A 24,670-nucleotide genomic window follows, 5' to 3' on the forward strand; every position below is an offset into this window, starting at 1 on the left:
ATGTGTCTGCGCTTGTATGTGTATGTGGCCATTCTTGAATGCTGGTCAGCATTGCACAGAGAAACAATCTGCGAGATCTTCATTTCAGACAAAGCAGGCTTTGTTTGTGTAAAATAATGCCTGGGTTTATTTAATGTTTCATCTTTATTTCACTCTTGGCCATTCAAAAGGTGCAAAGCAGTATAAATATTCTGAACCGCAGCTATGCTTGTCATAAACACCAGGCCAAACTCCGAAAGTTGAAATAAGGCAAAACTCACTGGCAGTTGTCCAGCCACACATCTCCACCCCGCAGCCAGGCCCCGTGATCCTGATTCTTGTAGGCAATAAAGCGCTCAATTATTGCAGGTTCCCTGGGCTTCAAAGGATCAGCATCTTTGTGTGGGCTGTATCTGCGACCAGGAGGAGAGAAGAAAGGTTGGTGAGGGAAGGCAGCCTTGCTCGGAGCATGATGCTGCTATACATCTGGTTTCTGCTAACTTAGGAAGAGCTTTGGGACAACAGTCCATCCAAGTAGCACGTCTAGTCAAGCAGTGATGGCCAAATCCAACTGCCAAGGGAAGGACAGTCCAGGCAAAGCAGTTGTAAAGACCCGCTCCAAGTTTTCTTCCACCTTTCCATTATTGTATTACTGAAAGAATGGAAAGTTTATTATTGTTCCCAGAAGTCTGAGATATTTTTTAATCCCTTACTGTTATCATTTAGCATATTCCTGTTATTTACATAAATATCCCTTTGTTTTCCCTTTTGAGCATTCTTATCTCTAACCTTGGCCGTGCTGTGGCAGAGCACCATGGCCAAATTTTCCTTGCTGTGGAAAGGAATGAAAACATTTTGCAGAGAGGCTGGGAATATGTCCTTTGCTATTCCCACTATACATTAGTCAAGACACGTGGAAGATTTATTAACTCTGAAGTTCTCAATGAAATATTGACCTGACATAGGAAAAAAAGCAGACTCAAGTGGAAACTCCAGCAACGCATCCCCTCATCTGCTGCCTGTTGGCCACTGCTTGAGCCACAGGATCTGAGCAAGGATCTGGCTCACTAGGGCGATACTGAGCTCAGCTGCCATTTACCCACTCCTGAGGCACAGCTCTCCCATTTGCTACTGAAAGAACATCCTCCATCACACTACACAGCTTAGAAAGCCTGACAGATGAGTATCCAACTCAGTGCCAGCAGCGGCTGGTCCAGAGATTAAAATTCATGGCTCACCAATGGGTAGCAAGGCCAAGCTGTCAAATCACTAACAGATATTCAATAGCGCTTTGCTTTGCTTAATAAGCCATCACATCAATCTACAACTGAGCATCAGGCTGATACAGTTCCAGTAAATGAATATTGCTTTGGCAGCTCCATCACTGTGAATTTGCTTTCAGAGAGAGATTTAGTATCAGCCCTTGTGAATTCCTCAGGCATTGTTAAATACAGATATTCTGAGATGGATTCCAGTTTCATTCACATCCATGCATAACTCGAGGAACACTACAGAGTACAGAGTCTGGGCCAGATACTTAGTGCTGTAACTGAAGGCAGAATAATCTCTCCAACTGTCCAGCCTACTTCAAAGTCTGCCCCAGCCAGTCCGGCTACAATCATTTACTCAGTCTTTCAGTCTTGACATAGGAAGAGTAGAAAGTGGTATGAATAATCTGAGCTGCAGCCTATGCTGGTGGGTAATCCTTGAGCATAAACATGATGACATGTTTGGCTGCCAGGGGTCATTCCTGCCCTTGTGTGGCAAGGGACAAATTGCCTTCTGTAACCACTTACTGTGCCTGTGGCAGCAAGCAGTTTCCCAGAGCACGTGTTTAGCTATATGGAAACACAGCAGCAAGCTCTCAAGAGAATTTGGAGATACTTGCAGAGTAGGCTGCTCTTAATTTTTTTATTTTAGCAGTTACTCCTATTATTGAATCAATAATTTCAACTGATTGAGCATTCAAATATTGTAGATAATATTCACTTTTGAACATCTTTTAGCAGTGCTAGGCAGGGCACTGGCATGATGTGGATCACAGGATAACTGGTACATAAGCTGCTGGCTGGGTTCCTCTGGGAAGAAGGGCTGATCCCATCCTTGCAATGCTTGCCCAGTGCATGACTACAGCAATTCATGTAATCCAAGCCCCGGAGATGGAAAGGAAAAAAGGAAGAAATTAACAGTCATTCTCTCCTGCTGAGCAGAGATTTTCAGCCGGCTTCTCTTCCCTACGTGGTTTCTTCTGTCAAGAAACCCAGGTGTGGGGGAATGAAGGTTGGGTACAACTGGAAGCAGTAGGTCTGTCAGGAAAGAAAACTACGGAACTCAAGAATATCTAAATCCTTTTCTCTCCCTGGGATTGGTAACTAAGCTAAGAGCCAGGCTCAATCTCTAATGAGGTAAAAGGTTGCAAGTGCAGTCCTTATGTTCTTGCACTTTGCCCACAGGAAGCTCACTACTTACATCAACCTCCTCTCTGGGGAGTCACCTTTGGGGAAAATGTGGGGATTCTCTTAAGCCACCAGACCATGGTAGGTCCACTGATACAATACACTCCATAAAGAGGCTTTCAGCCCACATTACTCTGCACAGGGGCTGTGCACAGCAGCAGGGATGAAGGGTTGCTCTGTGTACTTAATTGCAATCATTATTGCAATGTCAGATTGGGAATTAAAGGGAAATATGAAGTGTGAATGCCATCATATAAGCACTCCCTGATCAAGCAGGTCCTAAAAGAATGAAGAAAATCAACAGCATTCACAGGAAATACTTCAATTTCTGGGAAACTCTTGCAGCAAGTTCTGCCCAGTGGGGCTGTTGACCAGACAGCATTTAATTTTCTTGCTTATCTAAAAAATTTAAAAAGTCAGTGGAACACCCTACAGCAGATGTAACGTCCATGCCAGCTGAGCTCAGAGCTAAAGAACAAGGACAAAAAAAAAGGGAGCTGGGTACCGGGGAACCGTTAAGAAATGGAATGGAGAAGATGAAGTTAGAAAGTGGTAAACCTAGGTGAAGATCTTTCCTCAATAAAAGCCACCACAAAGGCACTGCCATCATTCTTGTCAGCTTCCTTGGAGGGAATTTCATAGCTTTCAGCCAGTGCTACAGAGAAGTCCTTTCCAAACTAAAGTGTGCAAAATACTTTACCTTCCAGAAATCAGTGTCAGGATAGGTCTTTTGTCCTTGGCTGAGGCTGGAGTGGTTTTGACGCCATTATCAATTATCATTCCAGCCTAAAAGAAAAGAGAAATGCAATATTATAGTATATTTATATATTTTACAGTTCTTTCCCTCTCTAGGCTCTGCCTCCAATTGTTCTAAGCCCTCCACAATCCTAGTAACTGCTTCTCTTAGTAGCATGTGAAACAGAGGGCTGCCAGGACAACCCAGGCTTGCGTGTGTCCCCTAAACTGTCTCAGATTTCCAGGAACTGCACCTCTTTTCTAAATGTATGTATCCCCATACACATAAACACCCTGCTGCAGTCTAAAGCACTTCCTAACAGTAACACACAGCCCTGCGACATGGCATATTAAGGGTAAATAAGTAAGGAGAAGGTGATTAGGCACAGCAGCCCGTATTTATCCCTCTAGAAGCTGTTCGGTTAATTGCTAACATTGGCAGTTGAGGCCTATAATTAGACAAGCTGCCAATAGATGCTCCTGGAGGCACTATTTCAGGAGTGCAGGAGCAGAGAAGCAGCCTGAGCAGAGGGAAGCGCCTCTCTGAAAGCCCAAGAGCCAAGTGAAGTGAGTGCTGGCTGACTCTGAGTGCTCCCACGCCAGCACGCAAGCTGCTTTATCTGTAGACACAAACAAGCTTGCAGTAACTTTTAGTGAAACAGAAAGCACAGGCATTAATAGCTTGCAGACCCAAAAAGCTGGAGGGAGAAGATGGTGGGGTTTTTTTTGAGGGCAGCATTCCCGTTGCGTGCAGACTCACTCGGTAGTTGGAATGCGCACGGTTATTGGAGAATTTCCCCATCGGCATGTGCTCTGAGTAGCCAGGGGAATACATGCCCGCCGAGGGCCCCGTTGGCACATGGTGCAAAACAAACCAGAAGCCTGTTTCCTGAAAAAGACAATGGACATCTGAGTTTTTGCTTCAACTTCTTTGCAGGTCCACATAAGCCCAAGGATTTATCAGCAAAGCCATAAGACGTAAGCCAGAAGATTTCAGAATAAATCACAGCTAGCAGTATTGATCTGTTGAGCTACGCGCAACAAAAAGTTTAACACACACATACATTCACACTCCTGACCAGCATCTTCAAGGTGCCTTAAGTTAAGCTCTGACATCTGCGTTGATGCTGTGAGACTTCTGAAACCCATAAGACATGCACACATACACTGATGTCCTCCTACCACGATATGGGGGCATCTTAAAAATCAGATAATTTTCATTTAGTTGCCTGAAAGTGTATCTAGGAGCCTGAATCTAGGTACTTAGCTTTGGAAAGACGACATCTCTTTGTTTAAGGCTTGGCTTTCTTGTTTATTTGTCTCAGTATGAAAATAAAGGCTCCTGATGTGACGAGAATTCCTGTGGAATTAGCATTAGTACTGATTGAAATTTCAGAGCACCATTACTGTACTGCAATCAACGAAATAATTGCCAAAGACTTCACTGCGACTCCAAAGTCACATTTATTTAACTTATTCAGTCTGTCCACTGTGCTAAAGCTAGGAATTTTTGTTAAAGCCATCCAGCTTTAGAAACAGCAAGTGACAAGACATGTGGAGCAAAAGGAAAAGCATTATTTTTTACTGGCAGCACTTGCCACAGTAACATATGTCTCGCTCTAGTAGTCTCAAAAATGCCTGAGTCACAGAAGCAGATTTTATTCCAGCAAGAGCCTCAGCCTTGCAGGGCTGTAACCAGTCTGAGTTGTTACAAAATAAGAAACTTCTGCACTCACTTCAGATCCCGCAGCTGCACAGTTTATAAGGTTGTTGTGTGGATTGGCTATCCAGAAGGTGGATACGGCACTGCAGGTCGTGAAAACAAAGAACAACATGAAAATTGCACATCCAAGCACACACCAGAATCACCCACCAATTCCTCCCAGTACAGGCAGGGCTGATAGCTCCCCAGATAAGGGGTCCTGCCTTGGGGGCAAAAGGAATGTTTTTTTCTTTTCTCTTTTCATACCATGTGTCCTCTGTGGTTTGACAGAGAGCATGGCCTTATCTTTTAAAACCCTGAGTATTAGAGCAGGAATTTTGACTGCAGTTCCAAGCCTGCTATGAAGCTGTCAGTTGCCAGTCATGTTTTATGATAAGGTAAATATGTTGTTGCACAAGTCACAGAAAAGAACTTTGCCCCTATATACGCCCTCAGGTTCATTAGAGACTCATTTAATCAAGGGACCCAATGAATTGTCTCTTAAGGGCTCCACAACTGTACCCCTGTAACTGCCTCTTCCAAGAGCTGCTGTGATTCATTAACTTTATTTGCTCCCACACACCCTTGTATTTCTTTTGGGACAAAAGGACTCCATTTGTCTAATGCACATAAAAGACTCTTAATTGAAAGATTCCCATCAAGGAAGGCAGATCAATCCATCACTGTCTGTCGTGTGACATACAGCATTCACTAACCAACACACACATGAACTTTGAAAGGGAAAAAACCAGCACTTAGAGCCAGCAGACTGGGTCCCTAAATCGGCTGGGTGACATTCACCCTCCTGCAGGGGATGGACCTATGTAACCCTCATGCCTACTTTAAACTTGCTGTGAAGGTCTTCATGGGGGCTTTAGGCCAACCGATTATGCTGCCCTAAGATGAAATTCCATTTCTATGACTTTATCATGAAAACATAGCATTTATTTTCTACTTTGAGCGTGGGACTGGCCTAGAAAGAAAAAAATTGAGATTCTTTCTAGACTATCTCTTGCTGTATAGGCAAGGGCAAGGACATTATATTTCCACAGTAACCTGTCTTTCAGCCCGATCCTATTAAGGCACTTGCAGGCTGGATGAGCCTAGTACAAAACAGGTTAATTTTCTGATCACATCTTGAGTTTTTTTATAACAGATGACACAGCAGATCAAAATACCATAGGAACCTTTCATTAGACCTCTGTCATTCCTACACTTTTTCATGTAGCAGTCTTGAAAATGACACAAAATACATCCCTCTGACTATTAAAAGGATTATCAGTGGAAAATGAGCACAACGGCTGATTAACTCTTATTTTATGAATGGAGACACTAAGTGCAATTTATAAATAAACACAGATGTAAAAAAGAGCATTGCATGAATTCATATCTTTCCCTTGCCAAAGCAAAAAGCTAAAAATATGCTTCTTTGGACAAAGCCCCAGTTTGTTCTGAGGACAGGATGGCTGATACTGATACAGTCTCAGCAGATTGAGAACACTTCCAAATAAAAGAAATCCCCTGAAGAGTTTAAGTTGTTAGGCATCAATTAGGTTCTAACTGTCTCACTTTCAGGATGGAAGTCTGGCTCCAGAGACTCTCTCATTGACTTTTTGTGGGTCAGAAATCTAGCTTTTTACAGTGTAGGTTTCCCCCACCTCCAACTGCAGCAAAATAAAATCCTGGAGAAAAAGTTGGACTATGGGCAGAAGTATTCTTGCCTCCCTTCAGCTTCAATGCAGGACAAACACTGTGGTCTCAGGACAAATCTTCACCATGGAAGACTTCATGTTCTGTTGTACATATGTCTTGTCCTCAAGGTGACGTGCTACCAATTTTAAACCTCTTAAAGGCAAGCTTGATGTCCAGCTTTTAATGGAAAACACTCAAAAAAAAAAAATGTAGTTCCACAGATGTGCTCCGTACTACTTGCTATGCTCCCTAGACCACAGCTGGGGATCTGTTTGCCCAGCTGCTAAGCGTACAGGTTTTACTTTAAGAGTTTCGTACTCTCTCAAGAAGAGTCCTGGGGTTGGGAGAAGGTAAAGAAAGCTAATCAGCTGCTTGGTATGCATCAAAATGAGCAGGTTCCCTGAACAGCCAGGTTCAAGGGAAGGTTGTGCACTTTGATTTTGGGGCAGAAAAACAGAGAGAAAATCATGGAAAGAAGGGCTAGGACGGCCTTCAGGAGCTAAGCGAGTCCATACCCTGCCTTAAGACAGGGTCTGCTAAAACACAGTACTTGTGATTAGCATTTTTCTAACCTGTGCTTAAAAATTACGGCTAATGAAGAACCCATGAATCCATCTAAGAAAAAAAATCTAATGCTTAACTGTGCATGCAAGCTGGCTGTCTTTTTTCTATACTTCACCTGAAGTATCTTCTATAATCCTCACCTAAACCTCAGCTGGCAGATCTGCAAGGACACTTAGAGGAAAGGATCTTGCAAAAAGGGTGATGAAAGGCATTCGGCATTTTTCAAGTTTAATACAGTGTTAGTGACAAACAGACGTTTTGAGAAGTTCTCATGAAAATGTTTTCATGAGCTCAGGTACAGACAGTCTATTACAGATCCAATGGGTGTGTACAGTCTTTAATCTTTTATTGTCAGGTTCCAGTTCTGTGTTAAACAGCATTTATTACATTATTCTGGTTTCACCCCATAGTCTGAGTAGACTGTGCCAGATGAAAGCATAATGCCAACGCCATATCATTAAACAGTATCCATTCTTTGCAAATAATGACTTCAGAATTAATGGGAACATTTGCAAAATCAGCTGCCATTCCACAGGAGCACAAATGTCAGAATCCAGCCCATTCTGAACTCAGCAATTCCTTGATGAGCCATTTGGATCAAGACTCCATAAGACACAAAGCATCACTATGTCTTTGAAAGAGAGATTTTCAATATCTGAGATAGCAACCATCTCGACTGATTTTATGCTAGAGTGAAAATTAGGTGTGCAGGCATCTGTATAGCACAAATGTAAAGACCCCAAGGAGACCGCTCTCCCAACCTTTGGGGCATGCAGCCCAGGTTTCTACAGATGACTATGTAATCATATACACATAATGCCATCTTCTATGGCTAAGTTCTGCAAAGAAAGGAAAGAAGAAAACAAGGGCTTTCACTCACCTACAGTCTTGCCTGGGTTTAGGGACATACCCAGGGTAAGCGCCCTCCGTGATCAGTTTGCACATCCTGCTGTCTCGGTCGGAGGGGAGCAGAGTGCTCGGTTTAACGAGCAGTCCAAGGCAGTGATCAAATGTGTTGCGCTCTTCTGGTCCATCCTCCGTAAAGAAGCAATGGCCCAGTGCATCATAACCCACAACATCCTTTACCTGTATGTAACAAAACAAAGGTCAGTGTTCAAGTTTCATGCTTCAGTTGCTGCATAATAAGAAGAAACAGCAATGGCACATAAGAACCTCAGTACCCTCTTTAGCTCAGGGTGTCTAAGCAAAAACAAAAGCAAGATCACTCTCTGCTCTTAAAAGCCTGTAGTCTAAGCGATAAATCCAACACTTAAATTTAATTAGAATTTGTCATCACCTAAAAAACACTCATTCTCTTGTCTCTCTGTGAAATCAGAGACTGTCTTGGCATGAGGCTGGAAAAAACATGGGGTAGGGGGTGAATAGAGGAAGTTAGATGTTCAAAACACATCTGGGCTCATTCATCTTCACATGGAGTTACATAAGCAGCTACATAAAATGCATCTGAAAAATGCAGCTGAGCTGAAAAAATATTTTTTCAGACTATCAGAGAGGCTGCAAGTAGTTTTCCAGACAGGCTGGCTTCTTTTAGGTTTGACCTGATCCTTTTTTTCCAAGTTGTTGACAGAAGCTTTACTTGACCCTGAGACAAATCAGCTGGTGTTAATCAGTGCTGTTCTGGTTTTGGTTTGAGTGTTGTTAACATTGGGACACCATTGTGTTGGACAGAACAATACCCATCACCCCACCGAAAGACCTGAGAAAACAATTGGAGGAGCAGATATGTGAATTTGAAGCCTAAGGCTAGAACTGGCTGGGAAACAACAGCCCTCAGACATACCATGTCCAGCAAGTCAGTTGTTAGTGGATGTGCCTGTGATATGGAAAATTAATTTCAGGTCTCCATTGGCCAGGTGAAACGCTGGCTCTCCTAGGCTTTCTCTTTGCTTTTCCCATCAGTCATTCACCCATCAGCCACCTTGGACTTAGGAAACCTTCCTGGTGAAGGTTAGCTTGAGACTAATTTCTTCCTACAAATGCTTCTGACGAAAGAGCAGTTGCCAAGGGGTAAAAGACAATATTAAACTGTACAGAAGACCTGTTCTCTGCGATGTCATTGAAAGACTGGGGTGCTCAAGCACCTGAATTACTTTTGTAAACAGGCCTAAGACTCGTCTGTTATCTTCATGACTCATTTTCAAGGCAAAGAGAACCAATTTCAAATAAAATCCCTAGTGCTGAAATGACTACAAATATGTTTTCACATAAGAAAGAACACTTTGCTTGCCAAATCTGTTACAAGCTTAAAACTGCACACAGATCTATTATATATCATCCATGCTCCAAGTCATCACAGCAAACTAAACACAACTAAAATGACCTGCAAGGTGGTGCATTCTTTTAAGCTATCTCACTAAAATTTTCTGCTAACTTCCCTGGTCTAACTAGGTGACAGTTTTTGCAAGGCTTTACTTAGGTTTTAAACGTAGATACTAGACTGAACTAGCCATTCTTGGAATAGTGAGCTGTCCCAGCCTTGTAATGGTAAGGGTATACAGGATAGAAGAACATTGCAGGAGAGTAAGTTATCTTCAGAATAAGTTTTCCAAAATGTAGAGGAAGTAACCACAGAGATGTCAGAACTGCACAGAAACTGCCACCAAAACCTACTGGTTTTCTCCCTCATGTGGTAATGTTGGGAAGAAACATAAGTAATGATCCTGCGACAATTAGATGAGGGCAAAGATTTCTTTAGAGACATTTTAGTCACTTCATATGACCACTTATCTTTCCATCCAGCATAGCACACACCAGGACTGCAACGTGAAAACCTGCAGTGAACAGAATTTAGTTGAGGCAAAGCCCACGTCTGTGCACAGGGAGTAACATTGGAGGAGAACGCATCTCCTAGTACAATGAGAGATGAGTGATGCCGAGGGGACTACACACTGGCTCAGAGCTAACAAATGCCTGTTGTTTTCCTAACTAATCCCTGAAAGTCCACAGAACATTATGGAATTATCATCCAGGGACCTGGTCCCTAAATACATCTGTTACCTTCTGTTTGATTAATTACTTTCCTCATACCTCATCTCTTGGTCAGCTCTTAGTTTCAGACCTAGTTTCCTACCAGTCTGGCCAGACTTAGTGTGGTCAGACTCAATTTCCTGTGTGTGTTTTCATGCACAAGCCTGGTACTGAAAGGTTTGGAGAGCAAATAAGCTGCTTGCTCCAAAAATCACTTTTTCCAATTAATTTAATTATTTTTACTTGATTAAAATCTTTGTATTAGTCCATAATCTTTCTTTAACCATAAGTAATTTATGAACAGATAATGCCTTTCACTGTAAAACAAGTGGTTTGTAGCATAGTTGAATTAGTAAAAGGAGATGCCACTGAAGCAGTTAGCATGACCTCTTATTCCATGAAGTACAGCTCTCCCCTGGGTTCTGCAGGACTGTCTGTTGACCTCCATTTAACTTCCCTCCCCAGTGGCTGGTTCTACTTTAGCTTTTGCACACCAGGATTTAGGGAATTGTGACTGTTGAGGAACAGCAAGAGAATCAAGCTAATTCATCAGCTACTTCAGCCTATCTAAATTTCATCACGCCACCTTGGCTGTAAAAGCCTGAGCACATGGATCTCTATGCCATAGATCCCACATGGCACAGCTGGAGAAAGCACAGGAGACAGAACTATTTCCCAATGTTCTATATGAATCCATCCAACCGACCAATAAGAAAAATGCCAGGCTCTGGGTATTTGGCTTGGCAAATATTAATCAACGTGGAATGAAGATCTCATTTAGATGGAGAAGCAGGGCTTTAGCTGACCTGCAGCTCATCAGCACCTGTGCAACTCCTCCACAGCCAGAGAATGTGTTTATGGTGCCACTGGTAACAGCCCATGATGGTGCAACACGCGAATCCTGCAACACCGCCCTTCCCCTCTACGTATTGATCGTGCCCTGAGCCCTTGTGCTGGTGATTTTGAATTGGGAAGATGCCATATGACCCTGAATGCCTCATATAATTTGTACAGTAGAATGCCTTTTTTCTTCAGAAGCTGTGTTCACTTGGTAGGTTATTAAAATCATGTTATAAGCTAAAAAGGACAGAGGTGAAACCCGAAACCTCAGATTCATAAGTAGCAGACAAAAGCTGTTTGGCTTCTGGAGCTACAATTTCGATGTCCTCTCTTCAACTTCTGTGCATTTTAATTATGCTTGTGACCTTCCCTTCCACTGCTGCTGCTGCTATTAAAGGTTGTAGCCCGCAGCCCTTGCCAAAATGATTTTAAGATGGAGCCCTCCATGTGCTGTAGTCAGTAAAGGAGGAAGCATAAAGTAAATGCTATTCCCCAAATAATTTCAAGGAAAGTAGGTTCGTACAGGGTCCTGCTATGGTACGGATGTGAACTCTTAACTCACAGCGACCATCCAGGTACGTGTTCTCTTAAAACTCTGTTACACATGGTAGCAGGGCTTTTGACTGTACAAATACGCCTCTTCAGGGCTCTTACTCTCTTTTCCTTATGTCGTACGCTGTCATCCCACTGAGTGGGGGACAGTCTGTTGCCTATTGAAATCTTAGCTTTTTAAGACTTTGTGTTTGAGCTTGGGGAAAAGTTTTCCAGTTGAATCTGTTGTTTATTTCACATCTTTAGTGGTTCTGCTTTTAGGGTCGATTTCTGCACATTTCCTGAATATGGGTAAAGATTTCTTTTTTCTTACATCCGTTTTTTGTGAATGGAGCTGATGGGATATGTAGTTTCAGTAATAACAATGTTATAGTATTTTTTAGATCTGGGTTTTGTTACTGTAACCAGATGGGTGCTGGGAAAGTATCCTATCTATAATTTCTTGTGTAGGTGGCTTTGAAGACACTGTCTTAAAACAGTGGGAAGTTCCAGGTGACAAAAGCACCATGGGACGAGACTAGCACAGCCCATTCCTATTCAAGAAGAGCCAAAGGAGCAACTATGTTCTTTGAAGAAGCCATCAGAGATAAACTGTGAGGAAAGCCTTTTGGGATTATGCGCCAGTCTCCAGGATACTCAGTAAGGTGTTTTCACAATAAAACATAAAAAGGTGTTTTCCCTCTGCATCTTTGCCTCAAGGATGGCAGCACCACTCCATGTGGGGAGAATCTAAATGTGTTCTCACTGTCTCTGGTGGGCTGTAAGCTGTCTGGTAAGCGTAGATCATTTTATAGATTTATCCTAACGGATTTCTTGTTCAAGAGAACAACTCTGACAAGTCAGAGCTCTGTGAGAGTTTAACGCCATGAATGGCATTGCAAACACAAACCTTCATTACAGGAAAGATGAAGCTCACTTAAACCTTCTGATTATCCTCTTTAAATAGCAAGCTGTCTGTCTATAGAGAGATACAACCACTTATTAGAGATGGGCTGGTCTGCATACATTGCTGCACACAGACAAAAGCTCTGCCTGCTCTGAGTCACACAGCCTGCAGAGTCACATTGGCCTCCTCCTTTTTAACACAGCTTGAAATATGTCTGGAATAGATATCCACATAATCAGGATGGGGTGGGAGGAGTCAGACACTAGTTCTAACAGTAAAACACATCACCCTTCAATAATTAAGCTGTATTCACGCTATGAGGAAACATTTTGACTGGTACCTTGATTTCTAAGATAGACATTGGGGATTCTTACCAGCAAACCATTGGATCCATGGACTGTGACACAGCGGGAGAAGGTATGGTGGATGGACACATCCTTCACATACGTTGGAGGGTTGTAGCCTCCTTTCTCATCCACATCTCCAGCCATATGGAAGTGAATTGGGTAATGTCCCATTGTCTGCTGGCCCATATATTTCAATTCTAGACCTTCAATATGGGTTGCCTTAAAATCAAGACCAATCTGAAGAACAACAGAACATCAGTTAAGAAACATAAAAGAGTGCTGAGAAGGAAAAAGGACGGGGAATACAGAGACAGGAAGGACTGCACTGTATCTCCCAGAGAGATTTACTGTGTGGGAGGGAGTATATGGCTGCAGGGTAAGGGAAAGAGAATCATGATGGCTAAGGGGACCATAGTTGCTCTTCGATGCCACCACTGCTGCCGTGGCTACATTTGACTTAATTTTAGAAGGAAAACCATTTGCATTCAATGTTTTCCATGAGTTTCAGTCAGCTAGGCTCAAATCAAGCTCCCTGGGCTGCCCAGCAGCAGTATCTAGGGAAAACTAAGATCGGGATGTGGAGACTTTATCTTGGACGAGTTGAGCACCAGCCTTGCTGGCTGAGCAAGGGGTGTGTGGTACACTTCAAAGCCAAGGGACAGGCAGCAAAAGTGGGGTGGATCTGCTGCACTGTGGAGAGAGGCTGTTTGCCCAGGGGCTGACTCAAGGGATTCCTCCCTTCCTGCGTCCTGGCTCCCTTGGTATGTGAAGGTGTGGCTGGGAAGAGAAAAGTGCAAGGAGAGGGCTCCAGTCCTACCTTGATGTGTCCCCCAAAGGTGTCAAAATCAAAGAAGGAGCACAACTTGTTGCTGTACTCATAGCACTGCTCCTCCATCTCGCCCATCACTACAACGTTGCGGCTCAGCAGCCCCACTTCTGCCCGCATGTCGACACCATCAACAACTTCACCAATGTGGAGGTAGGTTGCTTTCCCTAAAGAAACAAGATCCAGTTTCAGAGTTACTCTGCCAAAGCTGCTGGTTTCCCCTTGTCCTTCCTGTGGTGGGGTTGGCATGATAATAAAAGGAGTAATAGAGTCAGCAAAAACATTGGCCAACTCCTCAAAGGAGGTAAGGCTGGAGCACAGGTGTCACCCAAGGTCTTGCTGAGATATTTGCAACAGAGGAAGTGGGATTTTTGGTCTTAAGTTGCTTCATTTAGCCAGAGAGTTAAACCAACAGTCTGTTAGACAAAACACATTTCCTACCTTGAAAAGGGATCACTCAAGACCTTTATACTTTGGATTGAAATCAGCCCTATATGAATGTCCAATACAAATAAAATTGATGATGTAGCTAATTTAAAATCTAAATCCCCAAGGTCAGTTCAGCACTTCCTATAGTGAGACACTGGGAGCTTCTCAGATCCCATGACACTGCCCAGGAGTGAGCATTAGTCTGATCCTGTTAACACCGTGGCTGTTAACTGAAGGAGAGAGAGGACTGGTAGGAAAGTTTTGTGGAAACCATACCTTGGGACAACTGCAACCCCTTATCCAGGTTGAGGGCTGTGAAACCTTCTGCTGCCTACCCTCCCAAATCTCTATATTTTAGATTCACCTTCATATCTCCAACTTTTTCTCAATGCTTCCCTCTGCACTGGTGCAGTCGGAGTTGACGTGACTTCCACCCACCCCATGCCACAACGCCCTTTGCCAAGCCAAATTACTCGTAACATCCTCCGCACGCACACCCCTGGCTCCATGGAGGGGTTAAAAGCAGAGAAAGTTTTCCCTGGCCTGACCAGAAAGGGGTGAAGTCCAGGCAGTGCAGCTGTCTAGAAAGCAAAACAATCTCTTTGCTGTAATTTCATTCAAACATATTCATACTCCTTCCTTTCTTTCCACAGCTTTCGGCAGAGAATGCAGTTGGGAAAAGGTTCATCTTACTGACTACATTCTGTATTATTCCAGTAAAAATAAGTAATAAACTCTAAGTAAACACTGAACTTTAAGGAATGCTACACTTGCATGTATTTAATTTCAATAGAATCATTCAAATCCATAATTAGAAACAAATGGCAAGCCTGAAGCCTGGCTATCGCTGCAAAGTACTTTGTGTTTAAGCAGAGGTGCTAGGTCAAGGGGAGGATTTCAAACATTGAAACAGTCTTGTTTTTAACCAAAAAATGATGGTCCATTTTTATAACAAAGATAAGCAAACACCATCCACTCCCTCTTCTGCAGCTGGAAGCAGTGTAGTTTGATGGTAACATTAGGATTTGGGAAGGGTGAGTGCTCCACCTTGCTGTGTTGTGGGATGAGGTTCACACCACTACATGTGCCCTCTGCCTCTGTACCTCTCAAAGTAATGTGAGCATGTGAAAAAAACACGCTTTGTTAACTAGAGGAGTGGGGATGGCATAACAGGTGGAAGCTTTTTCTCAGGACTGTGGTAGGCAGATGAGGCTCCTCCAAACTCTGCATCCAGCCCCAGCAGTGAGGGGCTGCAACGGGCCGCAGGCTTGCACCTTGTCCACTTTCACAGTTGCCTTCCTAGGAAAGTCCTGAGCTTCCTCATGTTATTGCCCTGAAGCTAGTGAGCCTTGCCAGGTGTGTGGACAAAACCAGACCCAGCCCATTCAAAAAGCAGCTTTGCTTCCCTTATTCACATACGTTCAAAAAGTGTCCTCCACGTGAGAATACCCTGTGCTGGACCCTTTAGAGAATCTGCTAGGTAGCACAGCCTCTCATTATGAAACTGTTTTAAGCTGTTATTTTTCGGCTTCCCCCAGAGCTGACCTTTCCTTCATTTACTGAAATGCAGGAAGAAGTTCAGATAATCATAAGAACATCCTATTTAAAGCCACATCTCCAGGATTTCTGGCAGTGAAATTAGATAGCCAGTTTTGTTATTCATATGCTGAGCTCTAGAATAATAAATGTCATGCTTGCATGTGTTTAATTTAATTTAACACCAGTCCAGACATGCAAAATACTGTAAGCACTGACAGGAATGTTAAATACGGACTAACCAGTTTCTAAATATAACTCCTTTGGTGCATGTTTTTCACTTTCTGCTTTTGCTGACTTGAGTTGTTTGGAGATAAAAGGAGAGATGGAGAGCAATTCCCTTCTAATGTAAAAGTGGATTTTGAATAATAGCTCCTTTAACAGAGTTTTGAAAAACAACCCTCTCCTCGAGGCAGCCAGAAATTGAAGCTCCCCATGGCAATGGGGCCACGCTTCTGAAACAACTCATGGAAGGCAGGCATTGGCCCAGGAGCTCTCAGGTGCTGGAAATGCCTGCTGAGAACCAGCACTCCAGCACCAGGCACTTCTCACGGGGCCAGGAGCACCTTGATGTGCATTTATAGACACGCGGTACTTCCACGGAGCCACAGGTTTAGTGACAAGCATGAAAAAAACCAAAACAAACCCAAAAAGGACTGCTTCATGGTGAGTTCAGGGAGTCTCACTCTGTAGAACTGCAAATCTGAAATTAGGCTGCTGCTCACAGCCTGCCTAGAAAGCAGCCATGGTATCTGAGACCTTAAGCACCGACCACGGGCAAACCCAAGCCAGGGGTTTTGCAAACTGATACCAAAGTGCTTTGATGCTAAAAAGGCAACACTGTGCTTTGAACGTGGGAGGAACACGTCTGCTGCTTCAGCATCAAAGCCAATGCCTGCGATTGCCCAACTGCTCACAGACCCAGGAGTCACTGATTCACCAGCTCCTCTTTTAGGCTTGGGCTCGCTGCATCCCTCACAGACAGATGTTGCCTCACCAACTTGTGCCATGTTATAATCTAAACTAAACAAAGCCCTGCAGTGACATGAATTACGTCTCCCCACAGCAGGCATGTCTAATGGACTAGGAAAAATGCCCTGGTTTGCTGTTCTATTTGTCATACTGGTGCCTCCAGTTAGCAAAATGTAGATTCACAGGGAATAACTTCTTTAATGTGTGGGCTTGCCTGGTAGAAGTCTCGATTCAGCAAAATATGAGCACACTTCCATGCTTATTACTCAAGACAGTGACTGTTGAAGTCATCAGTTGTTGGTGAGGACAAGGTAATTATTAAAAGAAAGTATGCAATAAGATAAACAGAGATGATCCACTAATCAAGGACACACTTATGTCAACATAGCAATTCAGAGTCTCTCCAAACTGCACAAAGATCCAGGAAAACCTGTCATACTTGACCCTAGCCATAAAACCCGGGTTCAGGCCTTATCAAACCTAGGAAGGGCGGAGTTCTAAAAATATTTCAGCTGCTATGGATGTGGAAGGGAGTCCAGCTCTAGCAAGTTAGACAGATGTCTCTGAAAACCCTCGCAGGTGCTCTCACGCATTCCTAAATGCCTTGGCTCTAAATGACACAGACTGCTCTATCTCCCTTTCAGAACTGACACAGGCACTTGAAGGTCTGGGTTTGGTGAAGATAAAGTAAACTAAGATGCTCATGGATTTTTGTTTAGCTAAAGGGTCTTTTGTTCTCCTTCGGGCTCTCTAAGGCTAACACCTTCTCTCCTGTGGTCTTTTAATGTTTCCTAAACAAGAGTTTTTAAAAGAAATACTAAACACAAACTTGTCTGTTCAACCCACATAATCCAGTGACAGCGAGTGCTTCAGGGCATCTTTCAGATCGATTCAACTCATTATAGATGCCAGCCCAGACCTCTGTCAGATTTAGCATTTCTGCCAAGCATCTGTCATCACTTCTGGTAATGCCCCTATTAATTATATTTAATAACCAACAAACGTTCACACAAGCATCCTGTCAAATCCTCATTATTCTGAATTATCTTGATGGAGTTTGCTATTGCACCCCTAAACCACAAGCCTGTAACGCAACACAGTACGGTTTGGGTGAGCTGGCCAGCTTCTTGAGTCATGCAGCAAAACCTGATGTCTTAATAAAGAAATATTCCTTGAATTCATAACTTTTACATGGAAAACTAAGTTTCCAGTAAAAAGACATGCAGCAGAAAGGATGAAACTTAATAAGGAGTTCAAGATCTAACTAAGCCTTCTTGCGACAGCTTTCTGCTGGGTAACTCGCCCTGTGATAGCCTTTCATCCCTTTTCTCCTTCAAGCTCCTGTGTCCTACAAAGGTCAGAAACACACCCTCCAATTGTAAGAGCGGGAAGAGCCTTGAGTTCTTGTGGCTGTTATTAAACATATGCCTAAATGCCAAGTTGAATCAAAACCTCTGTAGCTGTGTAGTTCAAGGCTGAAATGAGTGGAACCTGCTGCTGCAGGCAGGTGCAAGAGGAGGACTGATGTGAGCTGAAACCAGTGCACCTGCTCGCACTAGCTTTAACTGAGCACTGAGAGGTCTGTTAGTGTTTCATCCCAACAGCAGGATCACACTCTCTCCTAAGACCATTCCTGTCCCACCTCATGTTCTCCTTCTGCAGCAGCTACTCAATCTACCGACACTCTGCTGTAAATGCTAGGTTGCCACCTCTCTGACCTTCCAGTTTTTCCTCTCCTTATCCCGACACATAAGTTCTTGCAGCTGGGATGGGAAGATTAGGCAGGTCTGGTGGACAAACAGATCAAATCCTTACTTAAATCAGGCTCAAACTCAGACCTTCAGAACTGCTATGAAACTTGGGTATGTTTCTTTTAAGTCTTCTAGGCAATGTCCAAAGGTAGAAGAGCGAGCTCTGAAAGACTGTCAAAGGGCCATTCCACAACGTTTCCTGCCCAGTCCTCAAGCACCAGGGCCGCTTTAAAAAAAAAGAGCTTCTGACAAGTTCCATCTCAAATGATGCCAACTTCTGAACAGAATCCCCTAAATCCCTATAAGCATGTGAATTTTGATAAGAGCAACTGCTCCCATCCTTACAGCACAAGGTGAGTGCTGACACAGGCTGTGAAGTTGTTAGACAACTATGTGTTCACATTTTTAATTCAAAGTTCTCTGCGTGAACAGGATCACTGTAAACTCCATATCTCTGTAGTATTTGCAAATGAATAAGCAGGATTTAAGATATGTGGGCTTGTAATCATATATTCACCAGTATGCGGGATAATCAGAGTAATTGTGCCAGGCACAAATAGGTTTTTTCATGCTTTATCAAGAGCATATAGGAGCACAAAAGAGCATTTCATCATTTTTGTTCCATGGTGAAACTTATCAGCACTGGTAGCAGCTTCATACAGAGCAACCAAGATGTAGATAAGACTTGTTTCCCAGGGAAACTAGACAAAATACTTGATCTTTCCTACTATCCAATTCTATCATACCAACACAACCCTTCCTTCCTTCCTTCCTCCTCCCTCCCTCTGCCCTGTACTGTTGTCCCTCCCCAAACCTTGTGAAGTTGGAAGATCAAACAGTTTTAATCTGTTCCCACAGAGAAAATAATCTAAGCGTAAAAATTACAAGAGAAAAAAGTTAAACAAAGGAGGCGAGTGGAGAAAAAAAGCTCCATTTAAGTGAGCAACCATTTGACTGGGAGCAGGATTTGCAGACCTAAGTCCTTATGCAAACCACACTTATTCATAGAAGCCGCAGTTTTGATATTAGTGTAATTATTGCAATAAAGGAGTGTGCAATATCAGTACCTGGGTGCCCTGATGTGCTTTCTACTCTGTGATTTGTAGAAGTCCACAGTTAGATATCCAAAACCTATGAAAACCTGATGGGAATTGTGTATTAATGCTCTTAGGTTGTTTTGAAAAGATCAGCCTCTAATCAATCCATTTCTAGCAAGTAACGAAAGCATGAGCTTTCATCAGAAAGTATCATGTATAAATAGGACATGAGCTAACTAACAAGATTGACTTATTTGGCACAATATGCTAAACCATGTCTCTTCACATATTATTAAATGATGAGAACATCAATTATAATTAAACTTTGGTGTGCCAAGTGGCTGCCACGCCAAATTGTCTGTCCACAAAGCAGAGGTTTTCTGCCCTTTTTAAATAAAGACTCTTAAGTAGTTCAGACCAGACATTTAGGTTTCATTTAAAAAAAAATGGAAAGGAAAAAAATAAAGATTGAAAGGGTATAAACCATCACGGGTACAAAAGGTTTCATCATCTGTCTTTCAAATGGCAGATTTTTGGAGTTGTCAGCTGCTAAAGTAAATCTCCTCGGAAAATTAGGCCACCCCACGGATTACAAATGACATCTCTCTGAGACCAGGTACATAAATATATCTGTGTGGAAGTCTTTCCTCAGAAGAAGCAAAGCAATCTTGCATTTCTTACATAGCAAAAGGTAGCCAGGCATTGACGATGAACATCTTTTGCATGCAACTAAGAGTCTAATGATACTGCACAAGCATAGGTTGTGCAGGGGCTGCTCACCTGCACTAAGGCTAGAAGCCAGAACACTGCTGGCTATTTTTATGCACTTGCTGTTTGTCAGCCATTCTCCTTTCACATGATGTTTGATGAGCCATTGGGATAAATAAAGCTCTATTGAATAGAAGTCTCACAGGTAGTTAATTGAACCCCAACACGGGACAGTGGATTCATGCATGCACACCCATGCATAGACAGGTTTCAGTACAAGCCAAGAGCTCAGTGTGGTGGCATTTGCCTCCTCCTGCAATGAGTACACCTCAAAATCCACCACCGTGGCATTGCCGCCCATCTGGCTGGGAAGGGAGAGCACAGGCAGAGCCCTGCAGGCATCATGAAGGGAAGAAGGCACGGAGATCACCCACTCCCTGGCTCATTAGCGATCCTTATCCTGTCCAATTGTATGTCATGGCACAGGGCAACAGATGACATTGCACTATGGCCAAGCACAGAGCAGCTCAAGGACCTCCTGCTCCTAAAGACAGGGGAGATCTCAGCCTTGCCCAGGTGGTATTTGATCTAGACTGAACTTAGAATCAGGAAGATTATTTCATTTTCTAGTGTGAATGTGCTTTTGTTGCAAGAAAGTTGGATGTGATTTTTATTACTGGATCAGATTTTGCCTTGACTTATATAATCGGTGAAATCCCATTGACGTCAATGGAGTTGCCTGGATATAAGTAAGGGCAGACTTTGGCTCTGGTGTTCATGTCATTTGTGGTAATAAAAGGAATGTCTTAATTCTTCTAAAGAGTAATCGGAGACCAAGAGCTCAATTACTTCAACAAGCATTTCCACTGCTTCGTTTCTTGAAATTCACATGAACTTTTTTGTTGGTTTTAACCCTTTATTAATATCCTTCAACAACCTTAGTTGCCATTATTATAGAAGATAAATGGAATTACTTCATTTTCACAGATCCATTAGATTATGGGAAGCCTAAGAGAAATACACCTATGTCATCTTTATTTTTAATGATGATCTTCCAAGATCATCTTCATGATGTGACTTGTATTATACTAGTCTGGTACAGCTTTACAAATAGCTCAAAAGTTGCTCAAGAAAAATATTCGACTTGGACATGTGTCTTCTTTGAATGTACTAGTCATTTTAAGTCATAAGACTATGATACATTCAAACCATGAATAACATTTTTCTTGGCTTGATGAACATGTCTTTCTCAGGGCATCCAACAATGAAGACCTAGAGCTCTGTGGGGAGGCATTTGCCAAAGGAAGTATATTCAAACCTTCCAGAAGATGTTGCATCAGAGATAATGAAGAAGTAGTTCATTTCACAGAACTGAGCAAACTCCCTGGTGCATTGGATGTTCCAAACGCCTTCATGGTTTCTCAGAAAGATGTTACTGTAAATGTAGACTAAACCTCTGCCCAGAGCAATTGCTACTGTGCAAGCAAAGATAACATGGTCTGCATGATTTGCCACCAGGCAGATGCTGCCTTTGCCACACAGCCTCAGCTGTAATATACTTTTATATTGTAAAATCACTTTTGCTTTTTTAAAATATTAAAAGTTCTCGCTCTGTTCACAGAAGAGGCAGTAATCTCTTTAGCAGTGTGCCAAAATCTAGTCCTAGAAGGAAAAGGCCACTTCATAGACTGAAGTAGTGATGCAAATCTCCTGCCCTGGATTTCACTTTTATGCTCATATCAGTCTGTGCTACTTAATTGGACTTAATATCTGAAGGCCACTTTACAATCATTAGTCTGCAATGTCTTTTCATCAAAAGCAATTTGTTCTGGATTTGAACTAATTGCCTTCAAGAGAAAAATGCTGGGGGTCTGCTAACCATCCTGCTCCTGTGTCTAACTCGGGTACCACTCTACCGACTCCACCTCCCCGAGTGCTGTAGCTCAGGACAACTCACTGGCCACGTGATGCCAGAAACGCTTGGTTAATACATCACCTCTAAGCAATGCCGCCTAGAGACACGGAAAAAGAGAAACAGTAGCTTCAGTAGTGCAAGGCGGTATTTCTAAAATGCAAGATTACAGTTCTCGTTAAATATAACTTTCATAGGAAGATAGGCAGCTGCGCATTACTTCATAGCCTTGCAGTCTCTCACAGCCCACTCCTGCCCCAGCTCACTCTTCAGACCAGCTGTGCTCATCTCCTGCTTTCTAGGAAGTGACGCATTTTCAAATACAGTTATATAAAACTGAACGTTCAAATACAAGACTTGTATTTGTTCCTCTTAAATAAATACATCTATCCAATAGTGTGCTTGAAGACAAAGAAAATGGAGCCAGCTATGAAAGGGGAAGGCAGAAGGAACCAAAGTCAGGTTGGATGGCTTTCAAGCACAAAAGACCTATGTTTCCCAAAAGCACCTAAAAAATAACTGTCAGATTCATGGGTCTTCCAAATTTTTGCAATTCTTAACGAAGTTATCTCAGTGCAAATGACACGGGCATGACTAGATGAAGCACCTTACCTGCTACCTTGACCTGCGTGGGTCTGCAGGCTTTGCATGGCAGTACCTCGAACTCCTCTGCCTGGTACATGGAGTAGTCAGTGCTTGCAACCACCAGCCTGTCTCCGGGTTCCCATGTGCTCACATCATCCACCAGATTCAGGACTGTGCTATTCACATTGGTGTCAATGGTTACCGTAAGCTTTGGTTTCACTGAAAAACCGAATGCAAGAGTGGAGAAGCAGAGAATTCAGTTAATCTTATCAGAAAATTCTTACTTTTCTTTTCTTTTTTCCTTTTTGCCTGGAACGCTACCAAAAATTATTATTTCCTCATAAATCAAAAAGAAGTTAACTCTTCCAAACTTTTTTTTTTTTCTGGCTTTGGCTTGGAAAGCAAGCAAACAAGAAAGTGTTTTCCTTTAGAAAAGGAAGGAGGCAGGCAGGTAGATTTTCCGCTAGTCCCAAGACTAAATTTAAATGTAGCTCTTAGTGGCTTGTTTTCACCACACCCACTTAGCAGTGGCACTTGTGGGTGCTGGGCAATGCTATTTACAGCAGCCAAGTGGTCTTTAACAGTAATGACTGTTTTTTCCAGCAAAACAACCATCTTCCACACTACTTTTCCCCACAGCTGACCTCTGAAGAATCCTAATGACCTCTCTAATGATCTGGTTAGGGGCAGCGGTGTCAGAATCGATAATGACAAAACAAAGTATTATTTTGAAAACCTGCTGCCTTTTCACACTCCGATGAGGGGCACGGTTTAGTATTTGATAGGAATGGTTGGACTCGATGGTCCAGTGGCTCTTTTCCAACCTGGTGATTCTATGATTCTATGACTAATACTACTCCATCCCAAAACGCTTTAGCAAAAGACAAGACATTCACAATTAGGGACTTGCAAGTATTTGCCACAGCCTTGCTGGGTTTTTGAGACACCACCCTGTTTCTTCTATTAGTGCTCAGGAGTTTTTCCTGAGATAAACCTTAAGCCATTTTATGTGTCCATTGTCAATAGCCCAGCTGAAGTTTTAGCTTGGGAAATTATTCAAGTTGTTCTTGCCCTTTGTAAGAGCCAGTCATAAGAAGACAGTACTTCTGCTTCTCCCTGTTCTGGCTTTCAAACATGAGGCACATACCAGATTTGCCACACAGGAACCGTACTCTGTAGTTCTGGCATCCCTCGCCTGTCTGGTCCTTGCCGTGGCACAGAAACCTGTAATCATGGCCACTCTTGTAGAAAACTTCAGTTGTTAAATTAGCTCCATCAAGCGTCATCGCCTGAAATGAGAACAGAAATATGAAACAAGTGATACCTTGAGGTGAAGAGATTTCACCAAAACATCCACACTGCCAGAAGAGGCTTTTGGTTTGTTTCAGGTGATGCACAACAGCTGTATAACAAAACATTGTGACTACTACGTGTGCTATCCTGCCGGCACTCCAGCTGGTGCTCAAACACAGCTATTATAGCCACAAGCTGAATAGAGTATTGCTAGGTGCGTACCTTTTCTCCTATATTGAGATTGAGGCTCTGCAGCGAGTCCAGAGAAAAGCAACGAAGCTGGTGAGGGGGCTGGAGAACAGGCCTTATGAGGAGCGGCTGAGAGAGCTGGGGGTGTTTAGCCTGGAGAAGAGGAGGCTGAGGGGAGACCTCATTGCTCTCTACAACTACCTGAAAGGAGGTTGTGGAGAGGAAGGACCTGGGCTCTTCTCCCAAGTGACAGGGGAAAGGAATGGCCTCAAACTCTGCCAGGGGAGGTTCAGGCTGAATATTACGAAAAAAATTTTCACAGAAAGTGTCATTGGGCACTGAAACAGGCTGCCCAGGGAGGGGGTTGAGTCACCTTCCCTGGAGGTGTTTAAAGGACGGGTGGACAAGGTGCTGAGGGACATGGTTTAGTGTTTGATAGGAATGGTTGGACTCGATGATCCGGTGAATCTCTTCCAACCTGGTGATTCTATGATTCTATATTAATACCATATGCTTTTTTTGGAAGGAGTGTTCTGAGCTTCACTAACATCTGCCTTGGTGCCCTAGATTTTCTCTTGCCATTGGTTTGAGGGCAGATGAAAACATTAAACACAGATGCTTTCACCCAAACAAACTCATCTTTTCAAGCCTCTTCACTGCACTTCTTTCATTGCTTGTCGCTAGACTATGT

The 24,670-nt window shown here is 43.0% G+C and overlaps 1 protein-coding gene across 1 annotated transcript in view; it reads right to left on the reverse strand.

The window, feature by feature from the left end:
• CEMIP (cell migration inducing hyaluronidase 1) overlaps nucleotides 1–24,670 on the reverse strand; it is a 110,008-nt gene that overhangs the window by 17,389 nt on the left and 67,949 nt on the right. Inside the window, exons 10-18 of the mRNA XM_069866870.1 lie at nucleotides 23,645–23,786; nucleotides 22,525–22,716; nucleotides 13,559–13,734; nucleotides 12,769–12,978; nucleotides 8,009–8,214; nucleotides 4,907–4,976; nucleotides 3,931–4,059; nucleotides 3,136–3,221; nucleotides 261–392 (exon numbers count right to left, since the gene is read on the reverse strand). Coding sequence (XP_069722971.1) covers nucleotides 261–392; nucleotides 3,136–3,221; nucleotides 3,931–4,059; nucleotides 4,907–4,976; nucleotides 8,009–8,214; nucleotides 12,769–12,978; nucleotides 13,559–13,734; nucleotides 22,525–22,716; nucleotides 23,645–23,786 — 1,343 coding nt within the window. The remainder of the gene's footprint in view (nucleotides 1–260; nucleotides 393–3,135; nucleotides 3,222–3,930; nucleotides 4,060–4,906; nucleotides 4,977–8,008; nucleotides 8,215–12,768; nucleotides 12,979–13,558; nucleotides 13,735–22,524; nucleotides 22,717–23,644; nucleotides 23,787–24,670) is intronic.

This window comes from Phaenicophaeus curvirostris, chromosome 12 (genome assembly GCF_032191515.1).
Source record: "Phaenicophaeus curvirostris isolate KB17595 chromosome 12, BPBGC_Pcur_1.0, whole genome shotgun sequence".
NCBI classification, from domain to species: domain Eukaryota; kingdom Metazoa; phylum Chordata; class Aves; order Cuculiformes; family Cuculidae; genus Phaenicophaeus; species Phaenicophaeus curvirostris.